This window comes from Eucyclogobius newberryi, unplaced genomic scaffold (assembly GCF_026437365.1).
Source record: "Eucyclogobius newberryi isolate DKJ021-1_F unplaced genomic scaffold, fEucNew1.0.hap1 SCAF_5, whole genome shotgun sequence".
Taxonomy (NCBI): Eukaryota; Metazoa; Chordata; class Actinopteri; order Gobiiformes; family Gobiidae; genus Eucyclogobius; species Eucyclogobius newberryi.
In genome coordinates, this window is record NW_027316167.1 from 11,320,452 (window position 1) to 11,335,571 (window position 15,120).

General features: G+C 41.9%; 1 protein-coding gene across 5 annotated transcripts in view; it reads right to left on the minus strand.

Moving 5' to 3' along the window:
• Positions 1-1,790: 1,790 nt before the first annotated feature.
• Positions 1,791-15,120, minus strand: part of sema6d (semaphorin 6D) — a 32,178-nt gene continuing 18,848 nt past the window's right edge. For 2 of the 5 annotated variants that reach the window (XM_072465480.1, XM_072465479.1), the window contains exons 9-20: positions 14,393-14,481; positions 11,341-11,558; positions 10,598-10,729; positions 9,756-9,911; positions 8,607-8,780; positions 8,160-8,300; positions 7,480-7,557; positions 7,336-7,394; positions 6,666-6,722; positions 6,031-6,204; positions 4,804-5,045; positions 1,791-4,698 (exon numbers count right to left, since the gene is read on the minus strand). In XM_072465480.1, coding sequence (XP_072321581.1) covers positions 3,622-4,698; positions 4,804-5,045; positions 6,031-6,204; positions 6,666-6,722; positions 7,336-7,394; positions 7,480-7,557; positions 8,160-8,300; positions 8,607-8,780; positions 9,756-9,911; positions 10,598-10,729; positions 11,341-11,558; positions 14,393-14,481 — 2,597 coding nt within the window. In that variant the 3' untranslated portion in view covers positions 1,791-3,621. The remainder of the gene's footprint in view (positions 4,699-4,803; positions 5,046-6,030; positions 6,205-6,665; positions 6,723-7,335; positions 7,395-7,479; positions 7,558-8,159; positions 8,301-8,606; positions 8,781-9,755; positions 9,912-10,597; positions 10,730-11,340; positions 11,559-14,392; positions 14,482-15,120) is intronic. The other 3 variants (XM_072465481.1, XM_072465482.1, XM_072465483.1) reach the window with 3 other exon arrangements.

Below are 15,120 nucleotides of genomic sequence, written 5' to 3' on the forward strand. Positions count from 1 at the left end.
AGCAGAAGGGCCCGACAATGGCGAATTTGTAGATTTGTGAATCATTAAACATTTTGCATTTGACATAGTTTCGATGACACCTTTAATAAGACTTGGAACATTAATATTAGGTTGGTTTAATGTCAAAATGCTTGAATTTTTGGACATGCCTGCTTTAATGGAGCCATGCTTCCAGTCCATCTACATTTGGGGGTGTAAGAAGTAAACTGGTTACAACAGTGTTTGAAGAAAACCACACTACAGGGTTAGCAGGTATTGCATGCAGGGAGACATTTTATATAGACCAATTCTCATTTTAAATTGTTTTAAATTAATTTAAAACAATAAAATGTAATGTAATGTATGTTAATGTAAAATATTCGAAATTGTGAATAATCTTCCCTTATAATTGACACATTTGTATTCAATTTATGGAACTGGCGTTTGATACATACAGTAATGGTACATTAGGTTTTTACCTGTGTTAAAGATGATTTTCTGCCTCTTTGTAAAGGGATTTGCCCATTGATTTGGAATAAATAGACATTGCAGTTTACAAAATAAGCTGCTTTTATTTGTTTTCAAGCTGTCACCAAAATATCAAAGCGTAGCAATTCCAAATGGATTTTCTTCACAGTTTAATATTATATATTCCATTGTCCTCAGCATGATATAACTGATCTGTTCTCTCTGTCCAATTGAACAACACCAAACAAACTCCTATCATTACAAGGACTGTTGAAGAATCTGCTGCTGTGTGTAACAACCACAATGCCCTCGCTCATGTGTTGCATCGAGCTGCAGGCGTGCCGAGGTCTAACCACGACGTCCCACTGACAAGAAAATACATTCACAGCATGACGCCGCTACGTGGTGGATTAACACCGCTCTTTTCAATACAGCTGAGGCAGAACCCATTCCCTAAATAAATTACTTTCTCAGACTGACTTTTTGTTGAAGATTGTTTGTCATTGAGACTAACTTTGACTAAGAGTTTCCCACACTCCTCTTTAAAGGTGCACAATGTACTATCTGCCACTTGCTTTAGATGTTATTGCTTTTACCCTAAATGTCTGAAATGAAACTGATATATTTTGCATTTATTCAATTGCAGGAGAAACTTGAATTCTTTCTGTGAGCGGCCTCGCCTCTCCACAAATCTGAACTGCAACTTGGCCATCACACTGTGGAACAATCACACACCAGACGAAACATCTCCAGGTGTCAGACCCTCACCCAGAAAATGTAGACGTACACAATCATTTGAAGATAGTTTAGTGAGATATACAGTATTCAACCAGTTGTTGTCTCAGCATATGAGGACTAAACCAGGGCCAAATGGAGAATTCATTTAGCCAAATAATTCAGAGCTAAACCAGAATAAATACAAAAGCAACATTTTTAAACTTGGTCAAAACGACGGCTTCACAATGTCTAAAATCAAATATTCCCAGTCTAAATTAAACTGGACTAAACCATGCAGAATTCAGGCAAAACAAGGATTATTGCAGAAACAAGATGTGTTATAAACTACTACTATCTGACTTTACCACATGAGAAATTAAAATCACGACTAACCTCAGTGAGAAATTGAAGTAAGTGAATGAAGTAATAACTATATTCAGGCTCAACTCATTTTATTTGACATAGTTTGAAGGCTTTTGTCATTCCCAGCAGGATGTATTTGGGTTCTGGGTTGATCACAGAAGGCGCTCAGAGCACCAGCAGACCGCCCACCGCTGCTACGTCCACGTATTGTTTGGGAGTTAATACATTTTGAATGAGATTGCGCAAAGAAAGGAAGTCCGGGAGAAAAGTAGTGTTCTTTTATTAGAGGACACAAAATAAAAATACACATGCCCTTAAATGTTGATACAAGGGCTTAAACATTGGTGTTGCTTTAGTGAAAAGGGATTATATGTACCATTTTAACCTAATATTAGTTACAGTGATATTTTGAAATAAAAAAATACTATGATTTGTTTCCCCCATTGACACGCTTTAGAACAACTTTGTCCATGTGAAGAACTGTAATTAGATGTGTTTTTTGTGAAATGTATCATAGTTGGATCTTTCACTTATAATACTGCTAATTAAAATATGTTTATTTAACCTGCCAGATCTACATATAATCCCTTTAAACAAAACATTACAAAAGGCATATCCATTTTGTTCAAAATTCAGATGAGATGAGACACATATGATCCTTTTAATACCATTGCTACATAAAGTTGTCTCTTGAGCCACCAGTTTCACTCCTAAACGACACAATGAATGCCCCTCTTTACAGTACTTTTTGTTGCTTGGCCTCTGTCCGTGATCAAACTCAACACTCAAACTCACAAGCCGACTGCGCCTCACTATCAGGAGCCATCTTTGTTCTGGTTGATTTGAAATAAGCATCAAGAGACTTGAAACCACATGACCAACAGCTATCTAAAAACCAATAGCAGCAAATGTAAGATAAATGTAAGTACATTTCCCAGTGAGTCAGAGCTTCTCTCCCACGGTCTCCTCCGCCTAAACTAAGAGTCACCTAAACACTACAAAATGACACAAAATATGGTTTAGGCGTTGGTTGAACAGAAAAGAACCATATTGAGATACCAGTGAGCATGTGTATGATAACTGATGGGCATAAGGTGCTTCTTCAGCATGTGGCACCATTCTTTATGTGAAGGCCAAATATGTCTTTACACAAACCTGCTGGACTACTCATTCAACACACAACACAGCGGATCCTTCAATAGGGACAGATGACAGACCAGGGCTGGTACTGGATAAATTGTTCCCAGTTTAGGAAGGGAGGTCACTGGAGAATGCTTTAAAAGTTAAAACCATTATTCTCTAGCACAGTGCATTAGTCTCTGGTTCTTTGTTGGAGATGTAGTTACAGACAGGAAGTGGGATGTGGCATCTGAGTTGCAAAATTAATTTATTAAACTGAAGAATCACATATATTGTTTTACCACAATAACTTGAAAGTTATGATGGCACTTGTAACACTGAAAATAAGCGCATATATTGAATACCATGGGGGGTGAAGTCTGAAATCACTCCATAATAAAGGATCTGAAACACTCACTCATTCACTCACAAAATCAGCAACACTTTTCTCTACGGACATTGAAGTTTGACAAACATACTGTATCAGGCAGCACGTACACTTTGATTATTGACTGTTCTCTCCTCTGCCCCGGCTGTCTTACTTACAAAGGCATAGCCCAGCACTTTTCTCTGTTCAGTTCACATTAGTGGGAAGACAGTGCTCAAGGGCAGTGACAAATGAGACCCATTCTTCAAGTATTCCTCTGCTTCGACCTGGCCCCGCTCAGAGAGGCTCCTCTCTGCAAGGCAACCTTTACCTTGGACTGGGACCCACAATACAAAAGTAGATTCACTAATGTCCACTTAATATTCTGTGGCTACCGTGACAAGGGCAGAGATGGGACCTCCAGTATCTTTGGCCATGTGTGATTTTCCCTTTTATCATGAGTGAATGTGCATATCATTAAAGGGGCACACACATCCAGCTCAAACCACAGGGGGCCGTACCCCATCCCATCCAGCACCTTTCCCTTTAAGGGCTCAAAGCTCTACAGTAGTCCAGCTGTGAGCTGCTTTTAAGTCAGTGCTTAGTCACTAATAACTGTATTTGTTCACCACTCGCATCTGAGGAGTCTGTGGAGAGAACCCATTGGGTTTGGGGGGCACGTCCGGCTTAAGGGATGGGGTCCTTTTCAGTCCTGTCCTGGGCAATGACCCGTGCCCACTGTAGCTGCTCTGTCGAGACATTGAGGGCGGGTGACCCCCAGGTCCTAAATGAGAGTCCAGTCTGGAGGGGGGCGTGGGGGGTATGTACCCTCTGTTCATACTGTGTTGGCGGGTGACAGACACCCCCATTGCTACCCCATTCGGCGAGGTGGACAGGGACGCTCGATGAGAGGCACTCCGGTGGAGCTGGTACCTGGGCCGCTCCAGCGTGCCCCCCATGCTCAGGCTGCCCGTGGGGCTGTTGGGGGAGGGGGGGACTGGAACGTCCACCCTCTTGGTTGGACTGTGCCGGGGCAGGGAGGAGGAGGGGGAGTACAAGGACGCCTCACGGCTGGGGACCTTTGGGGGTATTTCAGTCAGTTCCTCCATAGGCTCCAGTGTGAGGTGCTGGCGGGGGCGCTGCCCACTCTCCTCCTGAATAATGGCATTAGGGTTGGCCACAGAGTCATTGAGGTGCTTTAAAAGGTCATTGAGAGTGTTCCTGGCATCTACAGATCTCTTGGGGTCTTTGTGGCTCCGTTTGGATTCCGGGTTCTTGGTCCTCCTCTCTGAAGTCCGCGGCAGTGTGTCGTCTTCAGTCGAGTCCATGCTGGGATGCTCATGTGTGGCGTTGGGCAGCACCACTGCACTGGGGATGTGCGAGTGACCCAAGGCCAGAGGAGTGTGATGGGCGGGAGACGAAGACAGGAACTGGGGACTCTTGGGGGTCGAGTTGGACTCCTTTCGAGACGCCTTTCCATGGGCTCTTTCCCACTGGTTCTTGATGGGCTGCAGGCCCTTCTGCTGCAGCACAGGGGTGGACTCAGGGGTGGGCAGGGCGGCGAGCTCCGGGGGCTGGCATCCGTCTCTGAGGATCATGGTCTTTGTGTCAGGGCCAGGCGCATTCAGGTCTTTGCTCAGGAGGTTAGTGTACAGCTTAGGACATTCCATGTTGACCTGGTATTCCTGGAAATAAAAAAGGCAGCGTTAAAACTCATTCCAAAACCTTCACCTAAACACATTAATAATAGTGACTTTGATGAAAGGAGGGTGTTATAATGAGAACTGTACCTTAACAGGGCTGTCGAACAGTCCATTGAGTTTGACAAAGCTCCCGGTGGAGTCGGAGCTGGAGGGAGCAGACTCTTGGTCCTTGTGAATCTGTCTTGGCTTTCGAAGAAATGAATCTCGGTAACAAAAGACAAAGAATCCGGCCAAGAGCGCCCCGACCAGGAAGGCAGCGAACACACAGGTGATCAGGATATTCATGTGCACCATCTGGTTAGTGTCCCCTGCTTGGATGTCCCATATCCCTGTAACAAAAATGTATCACTACGTTAACGCTCTGCAGCGGGTGAACCATCGAAAAGGCCTCTCTATCACCAGCTGAAATGTGCATTTTTGTGAAGACATAATCATGCATGACGTTCTCAACAAAACCTCATACATATCAGTCCATGAAAAACAAATGGTGTTGGAAGCTGTTAGGTACCCACATCCGTTCAGCATCTATAAGAAGTGCTGTGTTAGTCCAGAAAGCCTGATTGTATTTTTGCCATGCATTTAGAAGTGTAGCCTTGTCTTAGGCCAGAAAGCCCAATCGATCAAGAAGCTGTTAGGGAGAAGATTGGCACGGTTTGTCTTGGAGAGAGTTTGTTAGTAACCACAGACATTGAAAGAGTTAGTCATTCCCGCACAGCCACTATAGAGACATCAGGCCCGGACAATGATTAACCAGCCCACAGGTGAATTGTTACTACAAGTGAAGTTGAAAGATCTACACCGGCAGCCAGAAGGTAAACAAAAGAAAAAGCGTGAAAGCAAAGTAGCTGAAAGGCTTAATGATTAGCAAAAGAAAGAAACTACAATTGCACTAGATGCTTATCAAGAGTAAGAGGTTTTAGGATGCGATCAAAGTAATAAAAAGTAAAATGCACAAGTGAAATAAATATCAGATAAACTAGATAAATAAAATGTGAAAAAATATTGCTGTTGCATGACAGATTATACAATAATACTTCACTTTTTATGTGTATCATAACTACCTTTTATCTTGCTCCAAATGTTACAGGATTTTGATAAACTCTTTTCGTAATAGTTATGTTATGTAATTTTTTGTAATAAATACAATTGGGGAGCAACATGGTTCATGCCAAACAACAGCAATATTAGAATAAAACATAAAACACCACAAAATATAAACTGCCATTAGGTGCATTGATCTGTATAATCTAATAGAGCTTCCTAGTAGAGGAGCTCTTGTGGAAAGCGCTTTAGCTGCTGGTCTACGGGCCTTACCCTCTTGCCCCTTTGAGCCTAAAGTTTCGGAGGGGTCGTCCTGCTGCACAGAACCCGGGTCGTACAGCTCTGGCCTGGGCACAGAGCTGGGGACCTGAGTGGGCATGGCTATGGAGGGCACAATACGCCCTCCGCGGGGCTGCTCTGTGGCGGGCATGGGTGACAACTCCATGTCTGTGGTGACAAACAAAGGGTTAACACACTTGAGCAAGACATGTTATTTTTGTTGGGGTTAGTGGCAACAGCAAGTCACTTTTGTTGTTAGTCTTTAACTTTGAACAATTATTCTTTAGCTGTGGCAGTCCAATAGAAATACACTGATTGTTTTTGAGGGGAGAAAAGTAAGGAGTTGGTACACAACAGAGAAGATGATTGGGATGGTGCTCGGTCATGCATGAAGGGAGTGATAAAACAAAACAAAGTAAGTTATTTTTTTTCTTCATATTTTTTCCCGGAGAGAAAGATGTGCTGTGAATTGTTTTGGAGGTGAATTGAGACAATGATAATGAAACGATGTGACGATTAGCATTCAAGGGATGACATCAGGAATGACAGTGGAGGCGGTGGTGAGACTAGGTTTTGGAGAGGCTGAACTCAAGGTGACATGAACCGTTTGAGTAAAAAAACAAACTAACCAGAGGTAGGATCGCCAAATGATTTGTAATCTGGCGTAGAAGTAGTGCCCAAAAACGCTAAAAGAATTCAAAGGACAAAGCAATCAACATTAAGGGCATTCAGAAGCTAAGAATCTATAAGCCACCGCTCGAGTGCAGTTTATTTTCTTTAGCGATAACGACAAATAGCACTCCTTCGCGGTGTCCTTTAGCTAGCTCTGGGTCTGATCAATATGAGGTTCAGCTGCAGTCATGTTCAGCGGGTGTCAATAAAGGGACTGCAGTTTAAAAAAAGCAAATGTACTTATGCATTTTCTTCAGCTATAGATTTAAATTGAACCAAAATTCCTCTCACATTTTCACCAGCTGAGCATGATTTATCTGTACATGTCCTGTATTGTGGCATTAGTTAAACAAAGGGCCATGTACTGTTTGTAATGTTAATTCTGCAATAGGCTCACACTGATGGGCCATAACATTACAACCACTCAATATAAAAGCATGAATTGGTCATCTTTGGTTTGGTGGTCAGAATGTTATGGTCAGTCAGTGTGTGAGGAAAGTTGTCAAAAAGGGGTCAATTAAAGAGTGCAATATGGCTTTGTGTTTGCATGTTTTTGTGAGCAGTTTTCTGTAATAAATTCTGGTTGTTTTGTCAGATGTATGGCAGTATGGAGATGAGATTTTTTACCTTGACAGTCTCCCAAACCAGCTGTGATTCCAAGTTCAACGTCTTGCTCGAAGCCACTTCTAAAGACGACGCAGACAGGAACAGTTAGTGGAAGGATATTTCATACAGTTTTAATAATTTGCACAATAAAGCGTTTAGACTTACGCAACACCAGGCGGGATCCTCTCGCAGGCACCACTCGCCTTCCACCCACAATATGGATCCCTTGAAGCAATGCATGCCCTATTTTCACCCAAACAAACAATTGGTTAGAGGTTGGTTTAATATTTCATAGACCGTAAAAGATATTCACAGGCTAAAGATTAACATCCGACGCCCAAGATTGGACTAGTGATAGACTCTAGTGACACACAAGAACACTTAAAAAGGTCTTCCATAGTTCACAGGCTAATTAATTGTTAACTTCAGAACAAGATGGAACTAGTTGTACTATGACAAACCAGAACTACGCCAAAGAAGCCACACACATATTAAAACTACAACATATAGTTTTGAATTGGTTAAATAACTCCCTTAGGCAAGGATGGAACTAGTGGTACTACTTTATAAACCAGAAATAATCCAGGACTATCCCAGGACTGAACAGAGCCTTAACAATAGGACTGCAGGCCTTAAATCGATGAGGTCAAACACTACTTTTATTAGTCGAGTTGAGAGCTTTATCCAGTGCCACACATCATTCTCTTTCAGTAAACTAATCAATGCACAGGGCATGCCTTTTGTCAACCAAGAATGCTTTAGTTACAGCCCTACAAAACTAGCCATAATACTCCAAATAAGAAGCCCCAAGTAGCAGCAATAGCATGCGATGTGTCGACTCTTACTTTTGACAGTGCGAGTGCCTTTCGCAGCGGCTGAGGGGCAGGCGGATGACGCAGCTGGAGAAGGCCACGTAAAGGCTGTGAGCGTCTTTGTCCAAGTGCAGAGACAGCACGCGTTTGTCGTCCTCGCGGCCCGACAGGCACCTGGGAACAGAAAGGGACGAAACCTGATCAGAGCCTCATCTGATAACACTGATAATACTGTCTACTGTTGCGGTCTCGGTAGATTGAATCAATTGTGAGGTGGCAGTGCATTTTGTCAGCAACAATTTAAAACCTTTTAACACAACGGGGCCCAAAGCTCCCATTAAACCATTCATGCACTTAATCTTTTGACCTCCATTTACTGCTGCAGAGGTCATAGATGGATGGAGTTTATATTAACAACTATAGACTTGTGCCTGGGATTAAATCAAATATTATATTAAACATTTTGGGTCTTGTCCTTACTTGGCCTTGTTGAAGACGTCCATCTCCTCCAACAGAATGCTGTCATTCAGAGACGAGGAGGAGGTCCTGGCCAGGACTTTGAGCAAGATCCCGGACTCGGACCCGATGAAGACCACGGTGTAGTTCTTGAAAGGTCCAGCCTCATTGTCCACAGCCAGCGCAGTCATTCTGTACCTGGAGAAATACATGTTGAGAGGATTGATGCAGTTAATACATGTAAACATATTAGAGCGTGTTGATTTGTGCATTTGAAACAAGGACAAATCATCATATCGAACAAGGCTATAGGTCCTTTAGTCGATTAATCGGTTGATGGTGTATTAGTTAGTTAGCTGACGATTTGGTACTGAATCATGAGCTCAACTCCCTTTGTTTTTGGTCGCGTAATCAATTGACAGGGGATGCCTTTAGTCAACCAAGAACATTCTTAGTCGACTACAGCCCTACAAACTACAACTTTCCTAAATGCTACTAAAGTAGAAGTAAGAAGTACTAGTAACCCTGTATACTTCTACTAAGAAGGCCCTACTACTTCTACATTGTTTAATGCTTAATGCGGCTATCAATACTACCTTCACGTACAATAAATTCACGTACAATAAATCATCTTCTTTTCTTTCTTTCTTTTCTAATGATTAAGTACAATGTATTTTTAAAGGGGGCATAAAATACTTTTTTTTTCCAGGTAATTAGTATTGAACAATGATATAATTTGATCCTTATTTTACATTCAGGCCATTGAAAACTGCAATATTGATCAAAAACGGCAGAACAGGTCTATTCACTTCCTGTTCAAAATCGCAGAACAGATAAGCTCTTCATTCTGATCATTATTTAAAGTAACAATATTTTCAAACTCTACATGTGTCACTTGGAGTATGGCGATTTCAAATAATCACAACTAAGTACAAGAATGTGTGCAGGGGTAGGTGAAAACAGGAACTTTCTGAGCACTAGAGCCTCAGTTGCAGGACAGTACAGGGTTAGTTCAAACACGCTGGAATCAAAATACAACTTTCAGTAAACTAATGATGAGGAAACACCTTTGCAACACGGTTATAAGCTCATTAAAGCTGATTTAGCATAACATATCCCCTTTAAACTTAAAATAGAACTTAAGATAGAACTTGTTTGAGTCTGTTGCCGTACCGGACTCTGGTCTTGGTGAACCAGGGCTCGTCGCGGATGGACGGCACGGCCCCGTCCATGAGCGGGTGCGACTTGATGAACTGCAGCGTTTCGTCGGGGAACTCCACCGAGCTCTTGAGGGACGCGGCTGGACCGTGACCCACACAGCAGCCGGGCCTAAACACAGAGGGTTCAAAGTTCAAAGGTCGGCCCGCATGATCGCACTCCGGGGAGCCGTCATAATTGCGTGCATTGAGACGGATGGAAAGTGTGCGGAGGGGAGCAGGTGCCTTTCAGGATCACACAAAGGTCGTTGCCTCTTTTTGGACATAAATTATACATACGCCGCCCTGTTATGCCACATCAATGATTTACAGCGGTAATAAGGTTGGACTTTGTCATTTGGATGGAACAAACTACAAAAAAAATACATGCTAATGATTGTAAACAGGTTAAATATGTAACATGCTTAATTATTCCCCATTAATTATTCAGTCATAGCAGATGGGGCATGTGTATGTGTTGGGTCATAGCTACTAAACAGTTTCACTTTAAAAAAAATGATTTCGACGAGACAAGACAGCGAGGTTGGAGATCGTATTGTCTTTTTAGCAGGGGTCAAATTTAATGGCGTGTCCAAAATTACTCAATTAGCACCGACTTGGGCAATTACTGCTCAAGCGTCGCGCGGCGTTATATCGGATCACTTTCTCTGTTCCCCTCGCCAGGTAATTGCTTCGGGGTTTTATGGCTTGGATAAATTCGCAGAAAACATCATAACAAGCTTAGATTTAAATGCCAGGTACAAACAAGTGCTCAAGATCATTGCTGTAAATATTCCTGCATTTTGAACGAACCCGTACCGTGGTTTAGGGAGTTTATCGTCTGGGAACGCGGTCCAAACAGAATCAGGCGTCTTCTGTTCTTTGAATCGTCCCAAGAAAACTTTCTCGATGTCGGCCATCGAGAAGGCACAGACCGCGGAGCCTGGTATACTGTTAGAAAACACATCAAATACACGTTAGATACTTAATATAGTTTAGTTAAACAGAGAATTGCTAACTTGCACTTATTACGTTGTGCTAAGTTTTCAGGCCAAAGATCCATGCTGCTTGAAAATGTTACTGATTTGCCTGAAATGTATCCACAGTATAAACTTATTTATCTTTTATTTGTTCAATTACAGGCATTTTTATCGTCACACCATTGTATTGTAGAGCAAAATATGATGCTGTTTTGTGAAACGTTCCTTATAAAACAGCAACATCTGCAGAAAAGACAGATATAGTTCCCAATTAAACGACTTAAATGCTGAATAATAACTTAAACAAATGAGAACGGACAATTGCAACAAGTTAAATCAACAACAATAAGACATAAAATCAAGATTTGATGAGTCAGACTAAAAATGCAATTTAACTACATGTCTAAAGTAGCAGCCACACTGACAATTTAAGATATTACCTTTTAGTATAACCAAAGCTAACCTATTTATCCCCTTAGAAAAGATAATTTCCAATTCATCTTGATCCCCCCAAATGTCTCTGGATAAATTGGTCCAATTTGTCTTATTACCAACCCATAACATACCATTCTTCACACTAACCTGTTCATCTGAGTGGTGAAGACGGCGACCACAGATGGGACTCCGTTAATGTCGATGATGTCAGTGATGGACTGGAGGACGTCGAAGTAGAAGAAGGACTCTCCCGGGACCGAGCAGTTGAGCCGGGCTTTCACGAATGACGTCCAGTGCTTCTCCAAAACTCTCTGTGACCCGCCGACGTCGTTCTTACAGATCCGGGCGACTCGCGAGTACACGACCTGCGGGAGAACACGGGGGGAGGAGAGTTTAGGGAGAGAGGAACACTAAAACACACGGGCTCATTTTGCACCGCGTTCCCGTTTAAACATGTACAAAAAAACTGACTAAACTGACACTGAGGGTGCGTTGACCTTTGCACATCAACAACATCCAAATTGGGACTTATAACAGTGACTAAACCCACGACTGAACTGGATTAGACCAGGACCGAACCGGGACAAAAGCAAGTCTATAATCAAGACTAAAAACAGGCTCCAATCCAAACCAAATCAGGAGAAGTGTCGATGCGCCTTAAGATTAAATGTATTTAGCACATTTACAAACACATACGCACAGATTGAAGATGTAACTAAAGCGGGACTAAACCCAAGACTGAACTGGGACTAGAACAAGTCCAAACCAGGTCTACATCCCAACTAAACCAGGAAAAAAACAAAACAGGACCAAACCAGCCTTAAAAAGTCTTCAATTGTTTCATTTTATAAGAACTAATCACTGAGGAAAGACAAAGACTGAAATTAAAACAGATCAATCCTTAGATAATACAGAACCAGACTACTACTTATATACCAAACCAGTCTTGCCTCGTTAAAAAAAGTATATTTGTTCATTGTATCTCTGAGTAAAACTGCTAAAAATAAAACAAAAGATTTCATCAATGGCATCAGGCTAAAAAAAAAAGAAAATCCAATTCGGTCGTGAACGTCACATTGAGAGAGCCACTAAAACACTTCAGCTTCTTCAATAATGTATGGCGCCCGGCTGAGATGCACAGACGACTTAACACGGCCATCTTCAGCGTTGTGCTTAAAAAGTGTTGGGCCGAACTGGAGCACAAACATTCAAAAATGCTCAATGCAGCGCTGTGTGCATGCGGCGCATTACGGCGGGTGCATAAACGCAGTTGGCTCAGACATTTTGAATAATTTACCAATGCAAACCTCCGTCAGAGGCCAGGTGTCACCCCAGCATTAGTAGAGCTGAAATATTTATGCGCTGGTTGCTGATGGAGGACTTCCTGTTTTAGGACGAAGCGCAGTCAACAATGAAGCCAAACTCAAATATGGGATGATGTTTTAATGCTGTTTATAGTAGTATATCCTGTTGCCTAATTGTAATTGTATCTGTAACCAAACAAGAATAGATGGTTGGAATCAGATAATTATGCTGAAATAATTATATTTAATAATATTTTAATAATAAACTAGTCAGGGATACATTTTACGACTGTTCAAACCATTATTTTTATTGCAAATTGAGACTTTTTAAATACGTTATCAACCAAATAAAGGTTGAAATGTGGTGGGTGAAGTCTTCTAGAGAGAGACTATTTACAAATAAAGTATATTAATGGAGAAAATCAGACATTTTTAATGAATAAAGCTGCTGTCTTTGTTATAAAAGGTCTTTTGGGATGAGTTATAAAGTCCAGATAATGATTAAAATGATCAAAACGCAACCACAATTATCTTTTATAGTCAACAAGAAACAATTATTTGATTTATGGTTAACTTTATGGTATTAAGACAATGGAAATACTCTGCATGAAAACAACGCTGACAATCTGAATGCCCTCGAAACAAAACAAGAACATTTGACAGCTCTAGAAAAACAGGTTTTGTTGCTGTTAAGAAAATATTTATGCACCACGTCAAATGCCAGTGTAGTGTCTCTTCCAGCAAGAACAGATCCTTCAACTACATACAAAAAATACAATTTTGGGCCTAATGTGTGAGACCAAAGCGTGCAATCTCCTGGAGACAAATCCTCTCCATGGGTGTAATGGTTTTAGTGCTTAAGCAGAACATTCACAGGAAACGCTCGCTGTTGAAATTTCCAGTACATCCTGTCATCACCCAAACAAAAAGGACTCGGGCTGCTCCGTGCCAAACACTGACTACAAGCCGTTTTTCTGGCCACCGTCCCTTGCATCCACACAGAATATGCAATGGCTGCTGAAACTGTGATTTTCACACCATAAACCTCTTCTGAGAAAATATTTGGCTTTCAATATTATTGCTAATGGACCATAAATGGCCATTGTAAAAACCAGGACAAAGCCGGGACGCAAAGGGCAGGTTGAGACCGCGACTCAACCAGGTCTGCAGCAGGATTAGCCATCTCTATATGGGACTGGGATTTAAAATTGAATGTAACGCAGCTAAGACTAAACCAGGACTAAGAACTATGCCAGACCAAAAACAGGACAAAGAACTATGCCAAGCTTAAAATTATGACTAAACTATAACAACAATGGGGCAAAAAAGGACCAAAAACCAAAATAAACCAGGACTAAACCAGAACTAATGACTGGGCCAGACCAAAACCAGGACTAAATCAGGAGTAAAAACTATGCCAGGCCTAAAATACGACTAAACCATAACGACACAGGACTAAAAATTACCTCAATCCAAAATAAACCAGGACTACAACAGGACTAAAGACTGGACCAGACAAATCAGGACTAAGAAATATGCCATGCCAAAATTAGGACTAAACCTGAAACAAGGAAAAATGATGATAAATCCTGACTACACCAGGACTAAAAACCAAATTCAGACCAAAATCAGGAGTAAATCACGACTAAGTAACTACGCTAAATCTAAATCAGAACCAAAGTTGTCACAATTCGGCTTAAACCTGTAACTGAACCAAAAGGAAGTAGAAGGCTCGATTTGGACTAAACAAGGAGCATTAACCCTGGACTGAACCAACAACCAACCAGGCCAGAAGCAGGTTTACACCAGGACAACTCAGTGATGTTCACTGGGTTTACCGGCTCCACACTTTGAGATCCGCCACAGTTCTTAATGTGAGGTGTTTGTGGTCTTACCTTGCCCAGATTGCTGTGCTCCACTGCAATCTCGCGGTAGAAAAAGTACACATAATTCCCATATTCTGCTGCGTGCAGGAAATGGGGCTCTGGAAGGAAAAAGAGAAGAAGGGGGGGTAGAAAAGGGAGTGAGAGAGAGACAGATGAGAAGTGTATTTGTGCAGCGTCACCACCACCAGCAGCAGAAGCACACTGAAGCATGTTGAATATTTCAGGGATTTGTACAGGCTGCATATGACGAGGGGTGACCTAGATTGCCTGGGAGAGAGCCGGGCCGTATCCCCTTTGGAGCTTGGCAAACGGGAGAAGGGAAAGGGGAATGTTTTAACTTGCCAAAAACAGCTCTGACAACCGGTGCAGACTTGATACAAAGCGCCATTTATCATAGGCTGTTCATGGAGAGGTTTAGGAGGGGCCCGTCGGCTCATTCTCCCTCCGCGTTTCAGGCCCTAACTCATGAGCGAAAGCCACGACAAGTTTTGGACAAGTTTGAAGTCGTCCCATTGGCCCGATGAATGATGGTGGACATGTGACGTGCGGTTAAGATACTGGATTGGTGGAAAAAGTTTAACGTACACCAAGATGAACGACTATAATAGGCTATTTTAAAAGTGCACTTTTTAGGGAACGGTTTGCAACTTGCTTGTCTTCATTGCTTTGTCTGGAATGTTCCATAGTACTGCATAAAAAGTTGGCAATATATCCACATTTTTTTTATAATATTGTGA